General features: G+C 44.2%; 2 protein-coding genes across 5 annotated transcripts in view; one reads left to right on the top strand and one right to left on the bottom strand.

The window, feature by feature from the left end:
• The window catches only part of asb3 (ankyrin repeat and SOCS box containing 3), a 79236-nt gene extending 67899 nt beyond the window's left edge, over positions 1–11337 (bottom strand). For 2 of the 3 annotated variants that reach the window (XM_033025237.1, XM_033025240.1), the window contains exon 1: positions 11238–11337. In XM_033025237.1, coding sequence (XP_032881128.1) covers positions 11238–11301 — 64 coding nt within the window. In that variant the 5' untranslated portion in view covers positions 11302–11337. Of the gene's footprint in view, positions 1–10995; positions 11170–11237 lie in introns of those variants that run through there. The other variant, XM_033025239.1, reaches the window with a different exon arrangement.
• A 118-nt stretch (positions 11338–11455) lies between these two features.
• Positions 11456–26479, top strand: chac2 (ChaC glutathione specific gamma-glutamylcyclotransferase 2). 2 transcript variants are annotated; one of them, XM_033025235.1, is made up of 3 exons: positions 11466–11739; positions 18190–18225; positions 24742–26479. In XM_033025235.1, the coding sequence occupies exons 1-3, from the start codon at positions 11605–11607 to the stop codon at positions 25129–25131; spliced, it is 561 nt and encodes a 186-aa protein (XP_032881126.1). In that variant the 5' UTR covers positions 11466–11604; the 3' UTR covers positions 25132–26479. The 2 variants fall into 2 exon arrangements, with proteins under 2 accessions (XP_032881127.1, XP_032881126.1); XM_033025236.1 differs by lacking the exon at positions 18190–18225 and having other exon boundaries at positions 11456–11739.
• Positions 26480–27569: the final 1090 nt, after the last annotated feature.

The following is a 27569-nucleotide window of genomic DNA, read 5'->3' as shown; positions in this document are numbered from 1 at the left end:
CAACAAGGATCGCCGCGGCCTTTCCCGGAGACGCGCCCGGGGCTTCAGCGGCGGGCGCAGTGTGGACTCTCGACGTGGAGCGGGTGAGCCCTTGCTGGGGCTCGCCAGAGGGAAGCGCTCCGTTTCACTGGCCCACGACAGCCGGCAGCCTGAAGCCGCGGTCTGCACAGCTCCAGATGGCGCGGCGTCTATAGCCCGGGGTCTCACGTTGGGGACCCGGGGAGTAGAAGAAGCTTCCACCTCCGGCCCGCGGCCAACTTCTACCGCGGGCGCGGTGGCGACTTACCATCGCCGGGGATCCCTGGGGGGGAGCTTCGTCTGTCGGCCCTGCAGTCTGCGGTGCTTCTGGCTGCGGCGCGAACTTTAAATCTTCGACCGCCGGCCTGCAGCCTACACCAGCCTGAAGCCGCGGTCTCCGGTGGGGAAGAGCCGATCCCGGACTTACCTTGACTTTTACCTTGTCCTTTTACCATCTGGACGCCAGCAGCGATGGCTGCGGAGGGTTGAGGTCTCGACCACGGGGGAAAATGGAGGAGGACTGGCCAATTTCTGTGCCTTCCACCACAGTGATTAATGCTGTGGTGGATGTTTGTGTTAAATTTTTATTGTGTTTATGTGTTCTATATCATTGTACCGCTGCTGACAAATTCATTTCACTTGCACTTTATGTGCAATGTGACGAATAAAACTGATTGTATTGCATTGATTGTATTTTATATGCTGAAGAGAAAACTGAAGGGGACTGGCCCACAAAACAAGCATGAGCTAAAGATGGCTGCAATACAGGCCTGGCAGAGCATCACCAGAGAAGACACCCAACAACTGGTGATGTCCATGAATCGCAGACTTCAAGCAGTAGTTGCATGCAAAGGATAAGCAAAAAAATACTAAACATGATATTGCTGTGTCCCAAACATTATGGTGCCCTGAAATGGGGGGGACTATGTGTAAACATTGCTGTAATTTCTACATGGTGAAACCAAAATGTATAAAAATGGCCTTTATTAAAATCTGGCAGTGCACTTTAACCACATGATATTTTTTTCTATTACAAATCTCAATCTGTGGAGCACAGAGGCAAATAAATAAATGATGGGTCTTTGTCCCAAACATTATGGAGTGCACAGTATAACTAAGATACCAAAAACATAACATGAAGGCATATAATCCAACTTTGCTAATGATACTAAAATAGAGCAGGAATGTCATGTTGTCACAAATATCAGTGAAAGCATTAAATTGTAAAGATGTAATAATAGATTGAGCAAATGGACAAAAGTGTAGCAAATGAAAATCAACGTAGACAAATGTGAGGTCATCTACATTGGAACTGTAAAGGATCAAACATCGTATATACTCGTCATATTATTTTTTAAATATCTTGAAACAGTAAAGTTTCAAAAGGGGCAAAAATTTAACATTACAATTAGATCATTGAAATGCCTCGAGCTGATACTGTAACCCGATTTCATCCACAGGATCCATCATCTCGCCACTTGAGCACATGTCCACAAAACACAGACAGGAACTGAAGTGCATTAGTTAGTATAATGAGCCTGTCCTAACATTTCAAAAAGGCTAGGGGGATACTTTGAAGCAGGATCATGTGTTCACAAAATTATGTATTACTGACATATCGGCAGGCAAATGACTTATCACAGTAGTTTACACAGAAAAGGTCAGTCATAATATTGTGTATAAAATAATCTGCTGCAGGAACTTAGCAGGTCAAGCAGCATCCGGATGACACTAAGCTGGGGGGCAGTGTTAGCTGTGAGGAGGATGCTAGGAGACTGCAAGGTGACTTGGATAGGCTGGGTGAGTGGGCAAATGTTTGGCAGATGCAGTATAATGTGGATAAATGTGAGGTTATCCATTTTGGTGGCAAAAACAGGAAAGCAGACTATTATCTAAATGGTGGCCGACTAGGAAAAGGGGAGATGCAGCGAGTCCTGGGTGTCATGGTACACCAGTCATTGAAAGTGGGCATGCAGGTGCAGCAGGCAGTGAAGAAAGCGAATGGTATGTTAGCTTTCATAGCAAAAGGATTTGAGTATAGGAGCAGGGAGGTTCTACTGCAGTTGTACAGGGTCTTGGTGAGACCACACCTGGAGTATTGCGTACAGTTTTGGTCTCCAAATCTGAGGAAGGACATTATTGCCATAGAGGGAGTGCAGAGAAGGTTCACCAGACTGATTCCTGGGATGTCAGGACTGTCTTATGAAGAAAGACTGGATAGACTTGGTTTATACTCTCTAGAATTTAGGAGATTGAGGGGATCTTATAGAAACTTACAAAATTCTTAAGGGGTTGGACAGGCTAGATGCAGGAAGATTGCTCCCGATGTTGGGGAAGTCCAGGACAAGGGGTCACAGCTTAAGGATAAGGGGGAAATCCTTTAAAACCGAGATGAGAAGAACCTTTTTCACACAGAGAGTGGTGAATCTCTGGAACTCTCTGCCACAGAGGGTAGTCGAGGCCAGTTCATTGGCTATATTTAAGAGGGAGTTAGATGTGGCCCTTGTGGCTAAGGGGATCAGAGGGTATGGAGAGAAGGCAGGTACGGGATACTGAGTTGGATGATCAGCCATGATCATATTGAATGGCGGTGCAGGCTCGAAGGGCCGAATGGCCTACTCCTGCACCTAATTTCTATGTTTCTATGTTTCTATCCGTGGAGGGCAATGGACAGATTATATTTCAGGTTCTCCCTTCTTCAGATCATGCTGCAAATTTGAAAAAAAGGTCCCAAACCTGAAAGGTTGGCTGTCCATTTCCCTCCACAGATGCGGAGTACTCCAGCAGTTGTTTTTTCCCCCTCAATATCCCAGTATCTGTATTTTGTGTGTCTCCTGGTTGTCGCCCCCATGTTATGCTCAACAAGCAGGAAATTACTTCCTCAAGATCTCTGGGAATTTCAACCAAGCTAACCAGCATCAACATGTCACTGCTACACCCCCATCAGGAACGCTTACCGCTCCTTCCCTCAGCCACACTTTGGAAAATCTGACCACCTGGCTGTCCTTTTTCTTTCTGTGTCTAGGCAGAGACTGAAAAGCTCAGAACTGGCTTTTCTGGATTGGGCCATGATCATGAATTCGTCAGCGAATCTGAATGAATATGCCACAGTCGCTAACGACTTCCTATAGAAATGCATGGATGAGTGTGTACCTGCAAAAATATCCTGTATTGCACAACCAGAAGCCCTGGATAAACCAGATCTGTAATCGGCTGAAGGCTAAGTATGTGACGTTTACAACTGACGATTCAGCATTACACAAGAAATCCAGGCACGAGTTCCTGAAGGCCATTGCAAACACTTATGGTCAATTTCGGACTAAGCTGAAGTCACAGATGAACACTTGACAGCTGTGCAAAGCTTACACACCATCACTTCCTACAAGATGAAACCAGGTACAGTAAGAGGTAATGAATCTGGATGAGCACAATGCCTTTTATGCATGCTTTGAAAAGGCATACAGCAACACAGCCCCCTCAGTACCTGACGACCCTGTGATTTCCATCTCTGAGATGATGTCAGAGTGAGAACCCTTCAAAAGGGTAAACCTGCTCAAAGTATCCAGCTCAGACGACATCCCAGGCTGAGTGCTGAAGATCTGCGCAGACCGGGCTGGAGTATTCAGACATCTTCAACCTATCGATTCCGCAGTCGGAGGTCCACCTGGTCCATCGTACTAGCATCCAAAAGGAGCACGGTGACCTGCCTCAGTGACAGCTGTCCAGTAGCACTTATATCCATCGTACTAAGAACTTTGAGAAGTCCATTATGGCACGATCGACTCCTGCCTCAGAAATGACCTGGATCTGCCTCAATCTGCCAACCGTTACATTGTACCGCCACAACGGATCAGTGGCAGATGCTAATTCCCTGCTCTGCTCTGCACCATCTGGATAACAGAAACCCATGTGTCAGGCTGCCATTCAACTATTGCTTGGTGTTCTTGTTAGAGCAACTCCAGACTCAGCACCTAACAATGGCTCGTCAGAACAAATATGAAATTTACTTATTAAATAACCCGAAGCTTCAGTTTAGGCATTGTGCGGCAATTAATCCGGCATCTTTTCTTGTTTCACCCCCAGAGGAGCAGTCAGAGGCGGAACATGACTGTTTGTTTACAATCGAGGAGGAGATATCTGTGCGGGAGGACTTGAGACGCACCTATAGAGGACCCTGACATGACATTGTATGTAGATGGGAGTGCATCCATTGGACCCTGGGGTAAGAAATTGTCTGGGTATGCAATTATTAATCAAGATGGGGAAAACATAGAAGCAGCTGCCTTTGAATCACCTTATTCAGCACAACAGGCTGAATTATTTGCTTTAATTAGGGCTTGCATTACAGGGAAAAATTTAAGGGTAAACATATGTACAGATTCTAGATATGCATTTGTAGTAGTGCATGATTTCAGACAATTATGGAGAAATAGAGGATTTCTTACCTCAGCAGGGACTCAAATATCAAACAAACAATTGGTGACGGATTTATTAAAGGCCCTGATGCTACCCAGACAAATTTAGTCATGAAATGTAGTGCACACACAAGAGGACAGACCCCAACAGTCATTGGAAATTGTAGTGCCGACCAGGCAGCAAAAAAGTATCCCGGGAACGTAAGATGATGGTACCAGATGATGAGGCAAACTAAAAGTTTAAGTAACAGGTCTCCCTCGGAGAAGCCGAAGCCAACCATCCAAGAGATTGTTCAGTTGCAGGAGGAGGCTACTGAAAGGGATACAGAACGATGGAGGAAACTTGGGTGTACACTGGATGGTATGACAGGATTATGGACCACTCCAGCAGGGCAAACATGTATGACAGATCCTCTGGCAGTGTGGGCTATAGAGTGCATGCACTATGCTTCTCATTGCGGTGCAAGAGCAGTAGGAGACACTCTCATGGCTACTGGGTGGCATCCAAGGTTACAAACATTAGCTCAAAAAGTAGCAGTTGCCTGGTTTGCCAGAAATACAATCCTGGAAAAGGAATAGGTTCTGGAGATGGAAAGACACCGTTGCCCATGAGTCCTTTTGAGACATTACAGATGGATTACATCGAGTTAGAAAGGTGCCAGGGATAGATATGTACTTGTCATAGTCCATGTATTCAGCAGGTGGATCAAAGCTTATCCAACCCTTGATAACAAAGTGGCTACTGTTGTCAAGGTGTTAATGAAAGAAATTGTCCATAGATTTGGCATGCCTATTCGACTTAGTTCAGACAATGGTCCACATTTTATTGGGCAAGTTCATAAAGAGTTTTGTGAACAGCTGGGCATCCAGCAGCAGTTACACTGTGCTTATCGACCACAGGCTGCTGGACTTGTAGAAAGGGAAAATCAATTAGCTAAATTGAAGGCGTAGACTTGGTTGGATTAAATTACTCCCCATAACTTTATTTCAAATTAGAGTCACGCCTGCAGGGAAATCTAGACTGAGCCCAGCTGAAATTGTTTATGGTAGACCCCTAAGAACACCTTGGAACCAAAATGCGATGAAAGTTATAAATTTCCATATGACTGCGGAGATGACCGACTACGTTCTGGCTTTGACTAGAGCTTTGAGAGAATAACATTGTAGGGTAAGAGCAGCGTATGGTGAGTTGCCTCTGTTGACTGCTTCTACAAAGGTGGCGCCTGGAGACTATGTCCTTATAAAGAACTGGGTAAGGAAAGGGTTGGAGGTTCGCTGGGACGACCATACCAGGTTCTCCTAACAACTCCAACAGCAGTGAAGGTAGAAGGTAGAAATGCATGGGTGCATCTCCACCACTGCAAGAGTATCAGTAAGAGAGTAGGCTGCTAACTTATTTTGTTCAAGATTCTCTTAGAAAACATCATACTCTTCGAAGTCAAAAACAGATGCACCTGACACTACGGATGGAGAGGATTCGCGCTATGAAAACTTGGGTGGTGGAGACGCATCAGACAGAAATCATGAAGCTACGCCCAGGGAAGCTTGGTGAAATTACATCAGCATCTTCATGTTCGGATATCTGGCTAGAATGGGGTTATTGTTGTGTTTTGGTTATCATAATATGATAAAAGAGGGAAATGATAACATTGGCAAAATAAATGTCACAAAATGGAGGATCTCTGCATTCGCAAAGCCTGCTTGTTCTTTTTTTTGTGAAAAGCTGCAGGGCCATGACTCTCATGGTTCCAGGGTGTCTGGACCCTGGGAGGAAGTTAAGTACAAGGTGATGTCCAGATGTCCTCCCTATTGATAACATGTATGAGGGTTTTACAGAAAGAGCTGAGCAGGGTTGCAAATGGATGATCAGGATTGGTTGTAGACTAGGGTGTTGTAAAGTATTTTTAATTATGTTGCAGAGTGTTTGTGCTGTTATCTTGTGACTGGTCAATGTATGGAGCCTTGTTCAAATTGTTTATACTACCTGGGGAAATGTTTCTTTACTTTGGTGAACTGTTTTCCAACTAGACCCTTCTGTGGAAACAATGTAATGGGGTAATTTGTGATTGGGTTAGAGAACTGTCAATAAATATATTATATGATCTTTATTTGTGATTGGCTTGTAGGGGTTGTACCCCCATGTATTTTCACGCCACTGGTCTGATACAGTATAAAAGAGGGGACACCACATGGATCGAAGTCGATCTTCTGGAAGTGCACATGGGACTTTCTTGACTGTCTGGAGGTGTCTATTCACACGAGGCTGAAGGGCTTGGACGAGTAGAGACGAGGGTCGGACCCGCAGTGTTGGTTAGGTATCGTATAGGAAGTTCATTTGTGAGTGAGAATAAAGAATTAGTTGATCCAGTGCCTCACTCAGTGTTTTACTGAACTAGACTAAGGCGGTAAGCTATAGGAGCATAATTACAACTGGATGTTTAAGCACAGCTCCAAATCTGCTGGCAACACTACTGTCATTGGCCACATCATGGGTGGTAATGACTCAGCATACAGGAGGGACATAAGAGCACCTTGTTGAGTGGTGCTACTGCAGCAACAACTCACTCAACATCAACAAAAGCAAATAACTAATTGTTAACTTCAGAAAGGGGAAGTCAGGAGATTTCATTGGTGGGTCAGTGGTGAAGAGAGTTAGCAGCTTCAAATTCCTGGGCATTAACATCTGTCTCTGCCTAGCGCATGGAGCAGCACCTCTACTCCCTTAGATGTTTAACCAGATTCAGCATGCAACAAATACCATAACATTTTACAGATGCACTGTAGAAACTATCCTGACCTTATGGCATCAAGGCCATCCCAATACACAGTAATACAAGAGGCTTCAGAGAATGGTGGCCACAGCCCACTCCATTGCAGACACAACCTTCCCCATCATCAAAATCATCTTTGGGAGTCACTACTTCACAAGGGCAGCATCCATCATCAAGGATCAACCACCATCAAGCCTACACCCACTTTTCACTGCAAATATTGGGCAGCAGGTATAGAAATATGCCAGGTCTCTAGAGAGTGTTGTAGAGCAGGCAGATCTAGCAGTGCTGGTACATAGTTCATTAAAGGTGGTGTCACAGGTAGACAGGGTAGTCAAGTAGGCTTTCGGCACATTGGCCATCATAAGTTACAGGAGCAGAATTACATCATTCAGCACATCAAGTCTACTCCACTATTCAATCATGGCTGATCTATCTTCCTCTCAACCCTTCTCCCCCATAACCCCTAACACCTGTACTAAGCTTTTCACTGTACCTCGGTACACGTGACAATAAACTAAACAAGAGTCTGTCTTTCTCCACCTTAAAAATATCCATTGACTTGGCCTCCACAGCTTTCTGTGGCAATTAATTCTACAGATTTCCACCCTCTGGCTAAAGAAATCCATCCTCATCTCCTTTCTAAAGTTGTCCTTTTAATCTGAGGCTATAGCCTCAGGTGCTAGACTCTCCAACCAATAAAAAAAATCCTCTAAACATCCACACTATCCAGACCTCTCACTATTCAGTACGTTTCAATGAGGTACCCCATCATCCTTCTAAACTCCAGCGAGTACAGGCCCAGTGCCGTCTGTTAACTCAATCATCCCTGGGATAATTCTTGTAAACCTCTTCTGGTCCCTCTCCAACATCAGCACATCCTTCCACAGATATGTGGCCCAAAACGGCTCCCAATACTCCAAATGCAGTCTGACCAGTGCCTTAACTCTGTTTTTATATTCTACTCCTCTCAAAAGTAATGCTGGCGTTGCATTTGCCTTACTTACCACTGATTGACTTGCAAATTAACTTTTTGGGATTCCCATATCGGCACTCCCAAGTCCCTTTGCCTCTCTGTCAGTCAAAGTATTGAGTATAAAAATTGGAATGTTGTTATAAAGGAAGCTGGTCAAACTGGTTAAATAAGCTAGCTCAGTGCTGGAGGGGAGAGTAGACTCTGGGATGGAGGTGCTTGAGAGGCGTATGAGGCACAAGGTGCAGGTCATCCTGAAAAACCCCGGGCATCCCCTCCATTAATTCTGGAGAGTCAAAAGAGCACTCGGAACAACAACCGGCTCCTCTCCCTGCCCTGTAGAACGGAGCGGTTCAGGAGATCCTTCACCCCTGCAGCCATTAGATTTTATAATTCGGACCGCTAGGCTGTAGGGGGATGCATTTTGCAATTATTAATTTTTAACTGTTAATTATTGGTCTTTTTTTAAAGTATTTATTGCTCTCAGGTAGTGTCCACATTGTATTCTATGTATTTTCTGTCTGCGTTCGTTTTGAATCTGTGGGTTTGTTGGTTGGGAGCTTCTGGACATCTGAATTTCCCTGAGGGGATCAATAAAGTATTTATTATTATTATTATTATTAAATGTACAAGAATTGGTGAGGCCGCATTTGGAGTAAAAGTTTCAGTTTCGGTCACCCTGCTATAGGATAGATGTTAAACTGGAAGGAATGCAGAGAAGATTTACAAGGATGTTGTCAAAACGAGGGACTGAGCTCTTGGGAGAGGTTGCGCAGGCTAGGACTTAATTCTAGCACAGGAGGGTGAGAGGTGATCTTATGGAGGTGAATTCAATCATGAGCGGAATAAATAGGGTACATGCACAGAATATTTTACCGACAATCAGGGAATCAAGATCCAGAGGACATAGGTTTAAGGTGAGTGGAGAAATATTTAATAAGAACCAGAGGAGCAACTTTTTCACACAGAGGGTATACGGAACAAGCTAGCAGAGGAGGTACTGTAACGACATTTAAAAGACATTTAGACTGCTACATGGATAGGAAAATGGGCCAAAACCAGGAGGTGTAGATGGGCCATCTTGGTCGACATACACAAGTTGGACCAAAAGGCCTTTTTCCATTCTGTACAACGCTGTCTGAAGTCCCACACCAGTTCGGGAAAAGCTACTTTCCTGCAACTACCAGGTTCCTGAATCAGTCTCCACAATCTTAATCTTCTCTCAGCAATATAACACTATGGACCACTTCTTGCAAAACTATAGGTGTATTTCTATTGTTTTGCAGTCTTTTTCCTTTTAATGTTGCGTATAATTGATGTATAGTTATACTGCGTGTTAGCTGTGTATGTGCCAATGGTGCTGCTGCCAGCAAGATTTTCATTGTACATGTTCCTCCACATACTTGTGCATTCCAATTTGACAGCATTGAACGAGGAGGAGGGGTGCACAGCCTAATGGACGTATTTATTTTCTCTGAAAAATGGAGAAGGATTTGGATACCAAGAACACTGAATTTAAGAACACTGAAGATGGAGCCTGCATTTTCAACAGCAGAATGTAGGCCGTGTTGAGGGGAGGAAGGATTTATTGTACAGGAGGCACCTCACCTCCTGTACAATAAACAGAAAGTGACAGGTTTCCTCCATACACCAATCCCTCAGTCTGCGTAGGTCTACGCAATCTCCTGGTTGCTAAACACTTTAACTCCCCCACTCATTACCACCCTGAGTTTTCAGTCCTGAGCCTCCTCCACTGTCAAATTGAGGCCCAGCACAAATTGGAGAAACAGCACCTCATATTTCACCTTTGCAGCTTACAACGGCACAAATATTGACTTCTCTAACATCAAGTAATTCTTGTATCCCTTCTCTCCCCCATGCTAGTTATCCGACCAGTTTCACTGTCTTCCTGATTAAATGCCTCCTTGTCAGCTTCCCCACAGCTAACAACGAACCATTCAACATTTCCTTATCAGCATCTGCTTCGATCTGTTGTTTTCATGCCATACACCTCCATATGACCGTTCCGCAGAGACCGTTCCCTCCGTAACTCCCTGGTCAATTTGTCACTTCCTACCGAAACCAGCCCCTCTCAGGGTACTTTCCCCTGCTACACGTCGCTTTACCTCCCCCCTCGACTCCATCCAAGGACCAAATCAGTCTTTCCTGGTGAGCCAGAGCTTCACCTGCACCTCCTCTACCCTCATCTACTGCATCCGCTGCTCCAGGTTCCAACGTCTCTACATCGGCGAGACCAAGCAGAGGCTCGGCGATCGCTTCGCCCAACACCTCTGCTCAGTTCGTATTAACCATACTGATCACCCAGTTGCTCAGCACTTCAACTCCCCCTCCCAATCTGACCTTTCTGTCCTGGGCCTCCTTCATTGCCAGAGTGATGCCCAGTGCAATTTGGAGGAACAGCACCTCATATTTCGCTTGGGTAGTTTACACCCCAGCGGTATGAACATTGCCTTCCCTAATTTCAGATAGTCCTTGCTTTCTCCCTCCTTCCCCTCCCCTCCCCAGCTCTCCCACAAACCCACCCCCACTAGTCCGAAGAAGGGCCTCGACTAAATTTGCAACTAAATTTAAAGTAGCTCTTTCTTCCCAATAACCCTTTCTGGCTTAAGTCGTCCCTTCACCACCTCCAGTTTAAATTCAACTTGGAATATTTTGGAGGACCAAGAAACCAAGACCCGAAACGTCGCCTGTTCCTTCTCTCCATAGATGCTGCCTCACCCACTGAGTTTCTCCAGTATTTTATGTTTACCTCCATATAACATTTATGTTTTATGAACATAAACATTTTTATGTTTACCTTCCTGAGTCTCACTGAAGAGGTCTCTTGACCCGAAACGCCATTCCTTCTCTCCAGAGATGCTGCCTGTCCCGCTGGGTTACTCCAACAGTTTGTGTCTACCTTCGGTGTAAACCAGCATCTGCCACTTCCTTTCCTACACTAACAAAACGCCAGAGGTTGAGTTATCGGGACGGGATGGACAGGCAACCCCTGTCCTTGAAGCCGCCTGACCGCACCCCCACCTGCGGCCCATTACTCACCAGCTCCACCCGCCCTCAACCGCGGCGCTGAAACCCCGCCGGGACCTGCCCACATGGCTAACATCCCATTGGTCAACTTCCCGGCCTGACGTCATGGGGTCGGGTTGATTCCGGCTGTTCAATCAGAAGAGAGATAGGGCGGCGCTCGGCCTGCCGGGAGTTGTAGTCTTTGTGTGCTGCGGGGAACGTTGAGTGGACAAGCGGCCGCTCCAACTCAGTCTCCCATGCTGCCGTGCGCGCAGCCCAGTGCGCGCCTGCGCAGTTGCGGCGGGTGCCGAGGGTAATCGCGGGGCTCCCAGATTGTTCGTTGGTTTACAGTTAAAATCAAATTGTCCGCCGCGCCCCAACTGGCAGCGGCCGAGTCGCCATGTGGATATTCGGGTACGGCTCGCTGATCTGGAAAGTAGACTTCCCGTACCAGGAGAAGTTAGTGGGGTACATTCGGGGCTACAACCGCCGCTTCTGGCAGGGCAGCACCGACCATCGGGGCATGCCGGGCAAGGTGGGTGAGTGAGTGAGTGAGCGGCACCGACACCGACACCGACACACACACACCGACACCGCGGCACCGACACACGCACCGACACCGCGGCAGCGGCACCGACATACACCGAGGCCCCGACACACACAGCGGCACCGACACACACAGTGGCACCGACACACACACCGACACACACACCGACACACACAGCGGCCGCGGCACCGACACACACAGCGGCACCGACACACACAGCGGCCGCGGCACCGACACCGACACACACAGCGGCACCGACACACACAGCGACACCGACACACACAGCGGCACCGACACACACAGCGGCACCGACACACACAGCGGCACCGACACCGACACACACAGCGGCACCGACACCGACACACACAGCGGCAGGCGCCGGGGGGAAGCGGGGTGGACAGGGCTGGACCCTGGGTGCTGTGGAGAGAGTGTCGGGGAGGAGGGGATGTGGAGAGGGGGGTGTGTGGGGATGAGGAGGAGGTGAGGGGATGGGGAAGAGGTGAAGGGAGGGGGGATGTGGAGAGGGGGTGTGGGGAAGGGGGTGTGGGGAAGGGAGGAGTTGAGAGGGGCGGAGGAGAATGGAGAGAGGAGGGGGTGTGGAGAGAGGAGGGGGGGAGGGGTCATATGGGGCCGAGGGACCAGGAGTGTGGAAAGGGGCAGGCGAGGACCAGGTGGAGGGTCTGGGTGTTACGGACTGTAGATAGATTGGGGGGGGGGGAGCAGGTGCTATGCGGTGTGAAGGCGGACAGGCGATGGGTGGGGGGTAAGGTATGTGGAGGCGCCGGATGGGAGAGGTGCTGGGGTGGGTTGCAGAGGGGTCGTTGTAAGCAGGAGATGTTTGTGGTGGGGGGGGGGGGGTGTAGGGCAGGTTCGGGGAGGGCAAGCAGAGGGGTGGAGGCATAGAATAGCTATGGTATAAAAGGAGCAGGCGCCGGTAGGGGTACGGACTGGGGAAAGTTGCGGAGGGAGGGTTGAATAAGAGGCGCCAGGAGGTAGGTTGAGAAGAGGGGGCTCTGGGGTGATGTGAAGAAGGGTGGGTGGCAGGAGGTGGGTTGTGGGGAGCAGTTGTTGAGAAGGGTGGTGACCAATGGGGTGGGGTGTGGAGGCAGGTAGATGCAGGAGGGAGTGTGTGGGGAGGCAGATGTCGCGGTTGCGGGAGGGGGTCGGGGGAGGAGGGGGCTGATTTGCAGAGATGGTAGAGGCGTCCGGAAGTATCTGGAGAGGGGAGAGGTGCTGTGTGTGTGGGGGTGGGGGGGGGGGTGAATGTGCTGAAGCATGACATTTTACATGGGAGCAGGATCGGAGTCCCGGTATCTAAGCTTTAAAATCCGGTAAATAACATTGAACTGTGGCATCAGATGCCAAGAGGAAAAAAAGTGACGTAGTTACAGTGATTGAGACGTGGCTTAAAAGGTGTAACTGGACACTTGAAAATTCATGGATGCAAATGTTCTGGCAAAGGAGAAAAGGAAAGAACGGTGGGGATATGTTTCCAGGGCTGATTGAGATGGCCATAGAGTCATGTAGCATGGAAACAGGCCCTTCGGACCAACGTGCTGACCAACATGCCCCATCTACACTAGTCCCACCTGTCTATGCTTGGCCTTCTGAACCTATCCTTCCTATCCATGTACCCATCCAAATGTCCCTTAAGCGATATGATAGTACCTGCCTCAATTACCTCCCCCAGCAGCTTGTTCCTCATATCCACCACCCTTTGTAAAAAAAAAAAGTTACCCCACAGTTTCTTCCCGGTTAATTCCCGGGATGGCGGGACTGTCATATGCTGAGAGAATGGAGCAGCTGGGCTTGTACACTCTGGAGTTTAGAAGGATGAGAGGAAATCTCATAGAAACATATAAGATTGTTAAGGGTTTGGACACGCTAGAGGCAGGAAACGTGTTCCCGATGTTGGGGGAGTCTAGAACCCAGGGGCCACAATTTAAGAATAAGGAGTAAGCCATTTAGAACGGAGACGAGGAAACATTTTTTCTCACAGAGAGTGGTGAGCCTGTGGAATTCTCTGCCTCAGAGAGCGGTGGAGGCGGGCTCTCTGGATGCTTTCAAGAGAGAGCTAGATAGGGCTCTTGAAGATAGCAGAGTCAGGGGATATAGGGAGAAGGCAGGAACGGGTACTGATTAAGGATGATCAGCCATGATCACATTGAATGGCGGTGCTGGCTCGAAGGGCCGAATGGCCTACTCCTGCACCTATTGTCTACTGTCTTATTAAATCTTTTCCATCCTCACCTTAAACCTATGTCCCCTGATTCTTGATTTCCCCTGCTCTGGGCAAAAGACTATGGGCATTTACCCGATCTATTCCTCTCAGAATCTTGTATGCCTCGATAAGATCACCCCTCTTCCTCTTGCGCTCCAAGCCTGCTCAACCTCTCCATATAGCTCAGACCCTTGAGTTCTGGCAAATCTTCATAAATCTTCTCTGCACCCTTTCCTTCTGGACAACGTCTTTATATGGTGAACAAACCTGAACAGAATACTTTAAATGTGGCCTCACTTCACCAATGTCTTGTACAACTGTAACATGACTTCCCAATTTCTATGCACAATACAGAGTGATGAAAGTCAATGTGCTGAATGCCTTTTTGACCACCTTATCAACCAGTGGTGACATTTTCAAGGAACTATGTACCTGCACACCAAGATCCCTCTGCTCTACAACTGTCCACAGTGCCCTACCATTCGCTGTGCAGGTCCAGGCCTTGTTGGACTTTCCAAAATGTAACACCTCACATTTCTCTGTATTAAATTCCATCAACTATTCCTCAGCCCAACTGCCCAACAGATCAAGATCCTGCTGCAATTTTTGACAACCATCTTCACTGTCTACAATACCACCCACTTCAGTGGCATCTGCCAACTTGATAATTACGCCTTGTACGTTCTCATCCAAATGATTGATATAGATGACAAACAGCAATGTACACTAGCCACTAGTCTCAGGCCTCCAATCCGAGAAGCAACCTTCCACCATCACCCTCTGCTTCCTTCCATGAAACCAATTTTCTATCCATTCAGGTATCTCTCCTTGGATCCCATGGAATCTAACCTTTCAGAGCAGTCAACCATGCAGAACCTTGTTGAATGCTTTGCGTAAGTCCATCTATGCAACATCTACAACTACAGCTCTGCCTTCAATGATCTTTTTAGTCTCGTCTTCAGAAATCTCAATCAGATTTGTGAGACACAACCCCCTTTATACAAAACCATGCTAACTATCTCTAATCATCTCTTGTCCGTCTAAATGCCTGTATATCCTATCCTTCAGAATATTCTCTAGTAACTTTCCAACTACAGATGTTAAGCGCACTGGCCTATAGTTCCCAGCAATTTCCCTGCAGCCCTTCTTGAATAGGGGTACAACATTTGCCACCCTCCAGTCTTCTGACACCTCACTCATATTTAGTGGCGACTCGTAAATCTCAGCAAGGGCACCTGCAATTTTCTCTCTAGCTTCCCTAGTGTCCTCGGATATATCTGACCATGGTGCTGGAATGAACAAGATTAACAGAATCCATCAGATTAGGATTTGAGAAATAATAAGGCTACCATTAATCTATATTGGCTGCTTAAAAAAAAGTGCGAAGATGTTCAAGGGGTTTATCAGTTGCTAATTTGTAGACAGGTGCAGAAACTATAGCGTGGTGTCAGTGTGGAACTTCATCTGCCATTTGTGATTGGAATAATATTTGGATAAAAGTCAAAGTGCATAACAAATTCAAGAAGTGTGCTCAAGAGATCATTCTTTGTCAATATGTTCCTGCCCCAATGAGAAAAGGGGAATTGTTGGATTACTTTAGGGGAATAAGGAGGACCAGATTGACTTGTACATCACAGGAGAACACTTTGCCAGCTGTGCTCATAGTTTAAATTTGTGACGAGAAGTGCAAGGAGCAATCTACAGTAGAATTTCATAATCTGGCAAGATCAAAATCAGTGTATTCATAGACTCTTTGACCCAGGTACATTTAATTCAAAGACTAGCAGGCTAAATTGTATTAAAATAATGGGCAGCTTTTAAAAATACATAATTGGAAAAGGCCTACGGCAAGCGAAATGACTAACACTGCATAGAATGCTATAGATACATACTTCCATTCCTATCCTATGACTGAGAAATCCCTGTTTTGCTCTCACCCACTGATTGAAGGGATTCACATTTGAAAGGAAATTGATCAAGTTGTTAGAATTTAGAGAAATAAGTGGTCCTATGGAAACATTTGGAAGAAGTTGAAAAGGGTGTGTGCTAAAGAGATTCTCTTGTGTTGTAGCGCATCTAGAACTAAGGAGCATAGCCTCAAAGCACTATTTAAGAATTTCTCCTGTCCAGAAGATTGTTTTTAGAATTCTCTAGCAAAAGAACAAAGTGCAGGAACAACTCAGTGGGTCAGGCAGCATCTGTGGAAGCAAAGGGATAAGATGTTTGGCTTGGAATTTGGCATCAAGACTCCTGCAGTTTGCTTTTTGCTCCAGATTGCAGCATCTGCAATCTCCCATGGTTCTATATGGAAATCTCGACCCCGGATAGTTGTAGAGGCCAAGGCAATGAATATATGCAAAGTAGAAATGAACACATAGTTGAATGACAAGGGAATCAATGGATATGGGGAAAGAACAGGATAGCGGTAGGTATCAGATAACAACGTTCTTATTGAATAGCAGGCCAGGTTCAATTGGCCAGTTGGTCTGCTCCTGCTTATGTTCTTCAGAGATCATGCCCACTTAAGCCAAAAGTAGGTACACAAAATTGCTGGGGAAACTCAGCTGGTGCAGCAGCATCTATGGAGCGAAGGAAATAGGCGACGTTTCGGGCCGAAACCCTTCTTCAGCACCTCCTTGACCATAATACCAACTGCCTGCAAGGCACTTCCACTTCCTTTTCCAATTATGTATTTTTATTACGATATTTTATATCACAACCTCCTAAGCCAAAAGTAGTTTCTTTTTGTAATCAAGAACTATAGATGCTGGTTTATACCAAAGACAGATATAAAGTGCTGGAGCAACTCAGCAGGTCAGGCAGCATCTCTGGAGAAAAAGGATAGGTGATGTTTTGGATCAGGAGATTTGTCTACCTTCATACATGTTAGGAACTTCAGCACCTCCTTGACCATAATACCAACTGCCTGCAAGGCACTTCCATTGACTGCCCTTGGTATCCCAGTCCTCATGTCTTTCTCCACAGTTAAAGCAGAGGACAAGCACTCATTCGGGAGCTTTCCCACTCTTGTGACTCCACACAGAGTTGACCGCTTTGATTCTTGGGGGGACCCATTCTCTCTCTGGTTACCCTTTTTTCCCCTAAATATACATAAAATCACTTGGGATTATCCTTAATATTATCTTCCAGAGCCACCTCCTGTCCTCTTTTTGCCCTCCTAATTTCCTCTTTTAGCAAGTTCCTAAAAATCCTCCAAGAATATAATCGATCCGAGCAGACTATACCTGCCTTATTCTTCCTCCTTCTTGATAAGAGCCTCAATTTCCCTTGTCATCCAAGCTTCCTTACGCGTACCTACGTTGCCCTTCACTCTTAACAAGAGATTATAAACAGTTTTCTGAAGTAATATTTATCCACAACTTGTTTGGATTCTGCTCCAGGCTTCACAGCCTTGGCTAAACCTGGAGCTGATTGGATGGTTTGCGTTGGCAGTTCTCCACTCATTGTATGTTAATCTTTTTTCTTTATGACAGCCTGACTCCACCTTTCACTTTTTCTCCAGAGCCAATATTTGCAATAAATTAAGATTCTGTATGTGAAAAATATTGATTTTGGCTATTGAAAATAGTGACTTTTACAATTGCTTGATTTATTTTAATGCCCATATTGATTTTCCACAAATAGTTCTTAAGGTGGCAATGAACATCTGGAGTTCTTGTGTCGAATGCACTGGGATCAAAAGTTCTAGGATTTTGATACTGATATTTATGAAATGGCGATAGCATGCATTTATAGGCACAGGATGGGTAATGTAGAGGGGAGCTTGCCTCTGCTGCCCCTCTAAGTAATGAAAAATGACACTTATCGGAGATACTGTTGAAGAAACCTTTTCATGTGCCACAATGCAAGATTGTCCATGATGCACAATGGTAATGTTACAGTGTTAATGGTGATAATGAATGTTTAAGGTGATGGAATTGCTAATCAAGTAAAATAATGTTGTGCTTTTGTTGTAACTGCATTTGCTTGAGTAAATTCTTGCATGGGTCTTATAGATTGTGGAAAGGCTTTGGGATAACAAGAGACGAATCGTTCAGTTTTATTACCCGTATCAGTCTCGTTAGAACAGTTTCATTTAAAGCAAGAAATAAATCTTATTTGAGGTCTTTTAAATTGAGGCCAAATTTGGTTTTCCAATTAAATTATGCACAAACACGTGGTTTTATTTTTGTGTATTTCTCATTCCATCCCTGCAGCCTGGAAGAGTTGTCACACTTGTTGAAGATCCTGAGGTAAATGAACAATGCATAATTGTTAATCAGTCCTTTGAAATAAATGAATTTAAATGTATATGTAGTAACAATAACAGGTCACTAAGTTTTGTTAGCACATGTGTTTTCCAAGTATCTGATTTTCTTTGTAGAGCAATAGAGTTTAAGATTTTTCGTCTGAGTATTCCTAGTTTAAATACATCCAAAATGTGAATGATTACATGTTGAAAAAGCTGATCATGTTAGAGGTTACTGCTTGTTTAACGTGCACTGCCAGAACCTGTATGTTATAATAGTTTTAAATATAAATTTTAGGTGTATAAATCTACACATTAAACCTATAGAATACTAAAATACCATGCTATGTAGAAAACCACCACTGTAAAGTTGCAATTTCAAATCAAAGTGGCCTATTGATGATTATAACATCTCTTTTCTTGGTACAAATATTTTTCTACTCGTGTGCATAGCTATTTCAGAACATTTCTAACTTTACAATATGTAGCCTATGTTTCAGTGAGTCAGGTAGTGTTATTAAGCAAGTATGAGATGATGCTGACTGGTGCTGAACACTAACTATAGATGCAGTACACAGTAGTTTCAAATGGTGTGATTGTTCTTTTGTAATAGAGTTGAAGCTCATTGCACATTTCCCTTTTAACTGCCTCCTTTTCAATAAAGGGATGATTGCCAGAATGCTGCACATGAGAACATTGTTCACAGTGTACTGAGTAAAACGTAACATAAGTTACATTAGTGTTTCAACAACTTGCAGTTTTACATTGTCTTTAATGTAGTAAACTGTTCCCTGTTATTTGTACAGATTTTTCATTTCATCACAAGGTGGTATTTATATTTGGTCTGCAAAAGCTAGATCAGGAAGTTGGGTTGAAAGGAGCATCTTAAGACGGTGAGGTTTAATGTCATGAGTTTGGGTCAAATCATTCCTTGTTTTCATGTGGCTCAGTGCCATAACAGGGTTTATTCAGGCCTGAGAGAGAAAAACAATCTGTAAATGCACACTTAATGTTTGATGGAAGTTCAGTTTTTAGTTTTCATCTTTAGTTGAGATATTCTGTATTTAATTGAGTACTTGTGCAACGATAACATCTATTTTGTTATAAAATTTAGGAGAAAGGTTGTCTCATTTCAGTTTCTTATTTCAACAAAGCTGTTAGAATATAGTGTACAAGAGTTTCCCTGGAGAGAATACAAAACAAAGTCATCAATCGGGATCAGGAGTGTATTGGATAAGGATGATGCGTGCCGTTCGAAATATGGTACAGATCCACCACCGATTTTCCAGCAACTGATGGTCCGGCGCCTCCTTTAATCCAGACAAAATCACGAGAGCTCATTTGAAATCCCCCATGGAATGTTGCGCTTAGGCGGCCGACCTCGACCTCTTCGGGAATTCAGCACCGATCGATGGGCCGAATTTGCCCCTTGCGGCTGGGGCTCTGGAACTGGCCCGATCGGAGCCAGCAGATCCGTTCCCTCTCAACCAATGGTAGGGCCACAAAGGGATCTAGGAGTGCAGGTGCATGGTTCCTTGAAAGTCGGTTCGCAGGTAGATAAGGTGGTCAAAAAGGATTTTTGTACATTGGTCTTCATCAGTCAGAGAATGGAGTAGAAGTTGTGAGGTCATGTTGCAGTTGTATAAGATGTTGGTGAGACCGCATTTAGAGTATTGTGTTCATTTCTGAGCACCATGTTATATGAAAGATGTTGTCAAGCTGGAAAGGGTATAGAGAAGATTTACGAGGATATTGCCAGGACTAGAGGGTCTGAACTATAGGGAGAGGTTGAGTAGGCTGGGACTCTATTCCCTCGCGCACAGGAGGATGAGCGGAGATCTTCTAGAGGTGTATAAAATCATAAGAGGAACGGATTGGGTAGGTGCACAGAGTCTCTTGCCCAGAGTAGGTGAATCAAGGACCAGAGGACATGGGTTTAAGGTGAAGGGGAAAAGATTTAATAGTGGTAATTAAATCTGAAGGGTAACTTTCTCACACTAAGGGTGGCGGGTGTATGGAACAAGCTGCCAGAGGTAGTTGAGGCTGGGACTATTCCAACATTTAAGAAACAATTAGACAGGTACACGGATAGGACAGGTTTGGAGGGATATGGATCAAACGCAGGCAGGTGGGATTAGTGCAGCTGGGGCATGTTGGCTGTTGTGGGCAAGTTAGGCAGAAGAGCCTGTTTCCACACTGTATCACTCTATGACTCTGACTCTATACCTGCCTTAAGGATCAGGACCCACTCCAATTCACCTCCTGAGCAACAGATTGAAAGCAAATGCAATCTCCCTGGTTCTCCACACTTGGGCAAGAACACATGTGACAGGTTGTTGTTCATCAACTTTAACTGAACATTCAATACTTTTATCCTCTCTAAACTTATTGTCAAACTCAGGAACTGGGCCTTTGCTCATCCCTATGCAATTAGATCCTCAATTTCATAATCTGTACAAATTGGCAACACTTCCTCACTGACCACCAACACGGGAGCACTTCAAGACTGCACGCTTAGTCCCCTGATCTATTCACTCTATACGCCTGACTAACCAGATATGGCTCCGCTATCTTTAAATTCACCAACGATATCACTGTTGTTGGATGAATATTGGGTAACGATAAATTGGAGCATTGGAGTGAGATTAATAATCTGCCAGAACAAATTTGCTGTCAACATTAGCAAGCCAAGGAGTTGATTGTCGACTTCAGGAAGGGAAAATCTGAGGGTCTTTTATATTCTCGAACAACCCATAGCGCTTAGGCCGGTAGCGGTATATATTAGAACCCATAGCGCTGTGGCTGGTAGCGGTATATATTAGAACCCATAGTGCTGCAGCTGACAGCTCTTTGTTTGCATTGCAGTTCCTTCAATTTGCATTTAGCCTCACTCTGACAATGGAGGAGACCAAAGACACAAAGGTCTGTGGGGGAATGGGAAGGAGAATTAAAGTGTCCAGCAACCGGGAGATTGGTTCAAGCGGGCTGAGTGAAGGTGTTCCGCGAAACGATCGCCCAGTCTGCGTTTGGTCTCGCCAATGTATAAGAGTCCACATCTTGAACAACGGATTCAGTAGATGAGGTTGGAGGAGGCGCAAGTGAACACCTGCCTAACCTGAAAGGACTGCCGGAGTCCCTGGACAGAGTCAAGGGTGCAGGTATAACGACAGGTGTTGCACCTTCTGCGGTTGCAGGGGAAGGTACCTAGGGAGGGGGTGGTTTGGATGGGAAGGGATGATTTAACCAGGGATTTGCGGAAGGAATGGTCTCTGCGGAAGGTGGAAAGAGGTGAAGATGGGAAAATGTAGCTAGTGGTGGGATCCCGTTGGAGGTGGCGGAAATTTCGGAGGATTATGTGTTGTGTGTATTGCTTTGTGCGCCGTCTCTGGAGCGCTGTGTGTATTGAGTTGCGCGCCAAGTCTGTAGTGCTGTGTATTGCTTTAAGTGCCAGTCTGGCTGATAGCGCTTTGTTCTCAAAGGGGGGTGGAGGGGCCTCGCTCGGATGCAGTCCCCTGCCATTCGTTATAGTTTGAAGTGCTATTGACCAGGACTTACCGACGGTTATTTCAACAGCTGATTTCTTAACTGCCAGTCGCCAGTAAGCCATGTTAGTTCATGTACGCGAGTTCACCGACGGGCTGAGTCGCGACAGCACCGCGGACGGAGGCAGAGAGGGTCAGAGAGAGGTGTGCTGCTGTAAAACGGACCCCGCGCACACCAAGACAAGTATTGTTTTTGTTTTCTCTTGCCAATAAATCTGACTTGTAACTAGACAGATGAGTGTGCCTTTTTCTGTTCTACTAGCCAGATCCTTGAACCTGTTCCTTTGTAACAATTGGCGTAGTCGGCAGGATCTGACGAATAGAAAGGAAATGTTTGGTAAAAAGAAATAGCAAACAAGCTGGCGTTGGTGCAGGTCAAGTACTCCCACAACAACCTGCTGCCCTCAGTGCAGGGGAACCCATAGCAGGTGGGACCAAGAACCTCTAGACTTCAAGCCCTTTTAATGCTTTTAACGGGTCAGGAGAAGTTTATTGTTGTAAATTTCACTCGAATGGATCAACACTGGCATCTGCAGAATTTGATTGACACATTGTTTTGGAATGTATATGATGACTGCAAAAATTATGCTACATTGAAAGGTCACAGTGGAGCAGTGATGGAATTGATTTATAACACAGATGCCAGCATGCTTTTGACAGCATCAACGGGAACAACTGTAGCAGTGTGGGACAGTGAAACATCACACATCTTTTGTGAATTCATGTTATCCAACCGGCCGTGGACCACAGTTGGTCTGTACAGGAATCGAAGACGAAACAGTGAAGCTATGGGACATTCGGAAGAAGGCTGTAATCGATACGTTTCAAAACATGTACCAAGTACTGGCAGCAACATATAATGACACAAGTGATCAGATTATCTCTGGTGGTATTGATGACGGCATTAAGGTTTGGGACCTCCAACGAAACAAGTTAATTTGTACCATGCGTGGTCATACATACTCGGTGACTGGTCTGAATGGGGTAAAAGAGAACATCACCAACCTCACTGACCACATCCAGGACGCCGTAGAGAAGATTTAAAGGGTCGGAGAACAGCACCACGACTACAATCCCGGGAGGATGGTGGCCTTTCGGGGTGTTTGGAAGCTGGTGGACAAGTTACATAGTTACGTAGGGGCCGCCGTCGAGTATGGCTGCCCTGCCAGCAGCTGTTAATCTTTTCACCCTTTTTTTTTTTTAGTGAGTTAAAAGTGTTTGTTTTGGAGGTCTTTTAGTCTTTTTATGTGGGGGGGGGGAAAGGGGGAAACTATTTTTCTCAGTCACTACCTGGTCGGAGATGCGGCTTTTCTCCGAGCCGTGTTTTCGCCCCTTCCTAGCGGCCGTCTGGAGCGGCGTTTCCTGCCGCGACCGGCCGGGACTTCAGCTTCGGCGGCGGCACAGCGCTGGGGCGCCATCATGGAGCGGGCGATGCCTTGCCCGGGTCGCCGTGCTCTGGAGGGCTGGGACCGCCGACTCCAACATCGCGGAGCTGTTACTTAAACGGCTGATTTCTTACCTGTATAAAGACAGGTACCAGTAAGCCATAAGTTAGTTCATGTACGAGAGGGGTTCACCGATGGGCTGAGTCGCGATCAGCGCCGCGGATGGAGGCAGAGAGAGAGAGAGAGAGATGTGCTGCTGTAACCAAGCCAAGTCTGGTTTTTATTCTCTCTTGCCAATAAATCTGATTTGTAACTAAACTGACGAGTGAGCCTTTTTCTGTTCTGCTAGTCAGATCCTTGAACTTGTTCCCTTGTAACAGGGTCCATGAACCTGGCTTCAGCACATTGGTGGTAGAGTGAGTCAATAACTTCAAGTTCTTGGTCATCAAGAATGTTTAATTGTTATATGTACCAACAATAAAATTCTTACTTGCAGCATCTTAACAGCCCCATACATGCAGTACAGACAGATAATTTATAATTATATTAAAAATTCAATAAATCTATCACCGTAATAAATGTGCAAAAAAAAGAAAAGTTGACAGCACAACCAATATTCATAGTTGTTGAGGTAAGGGTGTAGTGTTCAAGAGCTTTATGGTTGTTGGGAAGAAGCTATTCTTGAACCTGGTAGTCACGGTTTTCAGGCTCCTTCCCTGTGGTAGGAGCAAAATTAGATGTGGCCACCCTGGTGTGGGTCTTTGGTGATATTGGCTGTCTCTTTGAGGCAGCACTATAGATCTCTTCGATGGAGCGATCAGTATCTGTGATGGAATGTCATTTTTCATTCTTTCTGTAGATGGCAATTAAACACTCTTGGGGAACAGGTACATGGGCAGAGATAAATACATGTGTAAATTATCACTTTCCACATTAATCAAACTTCATTAAATGATTATCTACCTTAACTAAGATTAATGAAACAAGATTGCAAAACCCTTTAAACATCAGTGGCACTCAGAAACATTCACTGTTATTAAACGTCATGTAACTGTTGGAGGCATTGGCAGAGCTAACATTGTGCTTTTTAGAATTTTCTGTCAGTGGCATTTTTGTGCTTGGGATCTTGCCATTTAAGGTCAGGATGACTTCTGACTGAGTTGTTATTGGGTTCAGTTCATATCTATATCAGTGTGAGTGCAAGCAGCTGCCTACGGGCAGCAGGTTCTGATCCAGTGGATAATTTCAACATGGATGGCTGTACCATTCATTAAAAACAGAAAATACTGGATATACTCAGGAAGCATAGAGAGAAACATAATTGACATTTCAGGTTGATCCAATTAAGTCACTAACCTTCAACATTAATTACTTTTCAATGACCTTTTTTCAGCATTTTCTATTTTATTTCTTATTTATAGCATTGCTTTTCCATATTATGCCAGGGTAATCATTCACCTGTTTATGAATGTTAATGTGGCCTTTATCTAACGATAAACTATTGCAAACAACGATAAACCATTGCAAATTATTTATGAATAAATATATTAATATTTTACACAAATAATGATTACCATATTTGTTTATGTCCAGGGTCTTGTTTGGGGTGTGGCGTATAAACTACCAGACGGAAAGGAGGAAGAAGTAAAGAAATATCTTGACTTACGAGAAAAAAATGGTTATAGGACTACTACTGTCACATTTTATCCTAAGGATACTTCAATTGGTCCTTTTCCTGTGATGCAATATATAGGAACATGCGATAATCCCAATTACCTGGGCCCAGCACCCTTAGAAGACATGGCTCTGCAAATTTTGAATGCCGTTGGACAAAGTGGAAGGAACACAGAATATCTATTTAAACTTGCTGACTCCTTACGAAGTCTTGTTCCTGAAGATACTGATGAACACCTTTTTTCATTGGAGAAGATGGTCAAGGAGCTTGTAGCAGGAAATGAGAAGTGTAACTGTGGAAACAATTGATAGAACATAGATAGGGGGGAAATTGGTTTTCACTTTAGCTTCTTACTCTGTTTTTATTTCTGCTATATTTTATTCCTGGTGATCAGCCACATAAACACAGACTGTATTTAATGCAGTGATATCTAAAAAATGAACTCCAAATTGCCCTACCAAAAGTGGGTGCTCTCATTGTTCAACTATGGTCAACTTGGCTTGGCAAAAGAAAAGTCCTATTTACTCTAGAGACTATACCAGATTTATTGTATAATTAAATACAAGAACATTTGCACTGGATACCTTGATATTTGTCAACATTTACTATAAAACTGCTGTATTGATTTAGAGATGCTGTAAGTTACATTTTAACTTGAAATGGTTATATCCAGTAAAATTACATTTATATGGATACTGTCATCCATTATTGTTGCTGTAATCAGCAGACATTCAGGGATTGTAAATGTATATTGTGATGCAAAATGCATCCCAAATATTGATCTGTTTATGTACAATATTTGATCATGAGTTTTCCTATTGTATATCAAATTTGTTGTTAACAGAATCTAGACAGTTTCTGTGAGATGATAGAGTTAATACCTCCAATTCAGTAACCTTCCATCTGAACCAGGAAATGCCAAAGATATCTTTAAGTGAGTGCAAGAGCAGGAAAGTTGGGGAAGGCAGGGAATAATAAAAGGGAAGGTCGATTATAGGGTGGAGACTAAGGAGTGAACAAATGACAAAGGAATTATACAAGGCAGGAGAGCCAAGAAATAGTTGATGCGACCAGCGGAGTTGTGAGAAATATCCTAACCAATATCATCGCCCTATAGTCTGAAAAGATAGTGGTAGTTATGATCTAAAAGTGCTGAACAGTATGTTGAGTAAGTTACCTTCATAATCACTGCTGCCATTTATTTTGGAATATATATGCTATTAATAGTTGCGCTGTTGCGCACACACACACACGCTGTACATATGTAGTTTGTGAACAGATTCTCCCCCTCCATTTGTGGGCATTAAAATCCAACTCATTTATTAATTACTGCCAAATAAATATATATACTTGGGAAAGGTGACGTTGCAAACTAAGTTACATACAGAATGTAAACCTCTAGGTATACATTTTTAGGTATTTCAAAGCTAAAAGGTTAGTCAAAAATATTGCTTGTTGACTTGCATTGAATATTTTAAATCGGGCTTTGCTCTAAGGTACTATGGTAATTCAAATTTGTCAAGCTGCTATCTTTTAGCATATGTGATCCTGTGCTTCATGAATGTGTTGTACAGTAATATCACTGATCAAACTTTATAATTTTGAATGAACCTCAAAACTGAAGGCACTTTTAATAAAATCAATACTAAATGGGAATGTTGGTTTGAAATGTATCCTATATCCAGTGTTTACATGCATATATTGTCATATTTAAAAATATGTACTATTTTAAGTTTGTGTGAAATTTTTTGGTCTGTAATACTGACATCAATTCATTGGGGATCTAACTAACAATCCAAGTTTGCTTGTTGTGACCTATTTATTTATACGTTTATTTTCACGATTAATTTCAAGAATCTATTCCTTCTAATTGGAATAAAAACAGATTCATATATTTGTATAAGAGAGGGGGAACATTTGATCTACCATACCTATGGTGGCACTGAGCTGTTACGGTGTAGATACATAATCCCAGGACTTTCCTCATCATGATAATTAGCTTGCTACAAGTCAGATTCAGTTTAGTTTATTGCCAGATACTGATGTACATATATTGTACTGATATTCCTTGTTCGCATGAAGCTCAAAAAGGTATACATCATAATGATTGACACAGGTCCATCTCCAATCTCTTTTTCTTAAATGAAAAGGAATTGCATGCATTCAGGTAACATTGCAGATCATGGTATTTTGTCATGTGCAATAACTTCCCTTTGTTTACCAACACTTCCATATGAATGGTATTATTCTATTCTTAATTTACCGCCTTGAGGTTTTTTATCTTCTGCAAACATTAACTGGATTTGAAAATAATTTTAATTTGTGTTACTGCTGTCTTTCCTTTAACTGGTGAACCACGTTGCCACCTGCTGCCACTTTTGGAATGTTTATTCTGTTAATCTAATGAAAATCTATTTAGACAAAATGTATTTCATTACTTTAAACTTTACTCTGTACAAAGATACAGATTTGTTATGAGTAGTGTTCAGTAAATCCATGTTAACCGTCTTATTCATCCGTTTCCCAAACAAGTATTAATTTTGTTTCTGACAGCAGTCTCTCTGACTCTTTTAAATTGCTGTCCTTTGGTTACTAAGTTTATCCCATTAACCTTTTGCCTAAATAATAATAATATATTTTATTGTCATTGCACATATGTGCAACAAGAAAAGTAAATAGACATGCTGTTACTTTTGCAATCCTCTTGTACTATTCATATGTATGGGCAGGACTGAAAGATGGTGGT

The sequence above is a fragment of the Amblyraja radiata genome, chromosome 8 (genome assembly GCF_010909765.2).
Source record: "Amblyraja radiata isolate CabotCenter1 chromosome 8, sAmbRad1.1.pri, whole genome shotgun sequence".
Classification (NCBI taxonomy): domain Eukaryota; kingdom Metazoa; phylum Chordata; class Chondrichthyes; order Rajiformes; family Rajidae; genus Amblyraja; species Amblyraja radiata.
This window is presented reverse-complemented; position numbering and strand designations above follow the sequence as displayed.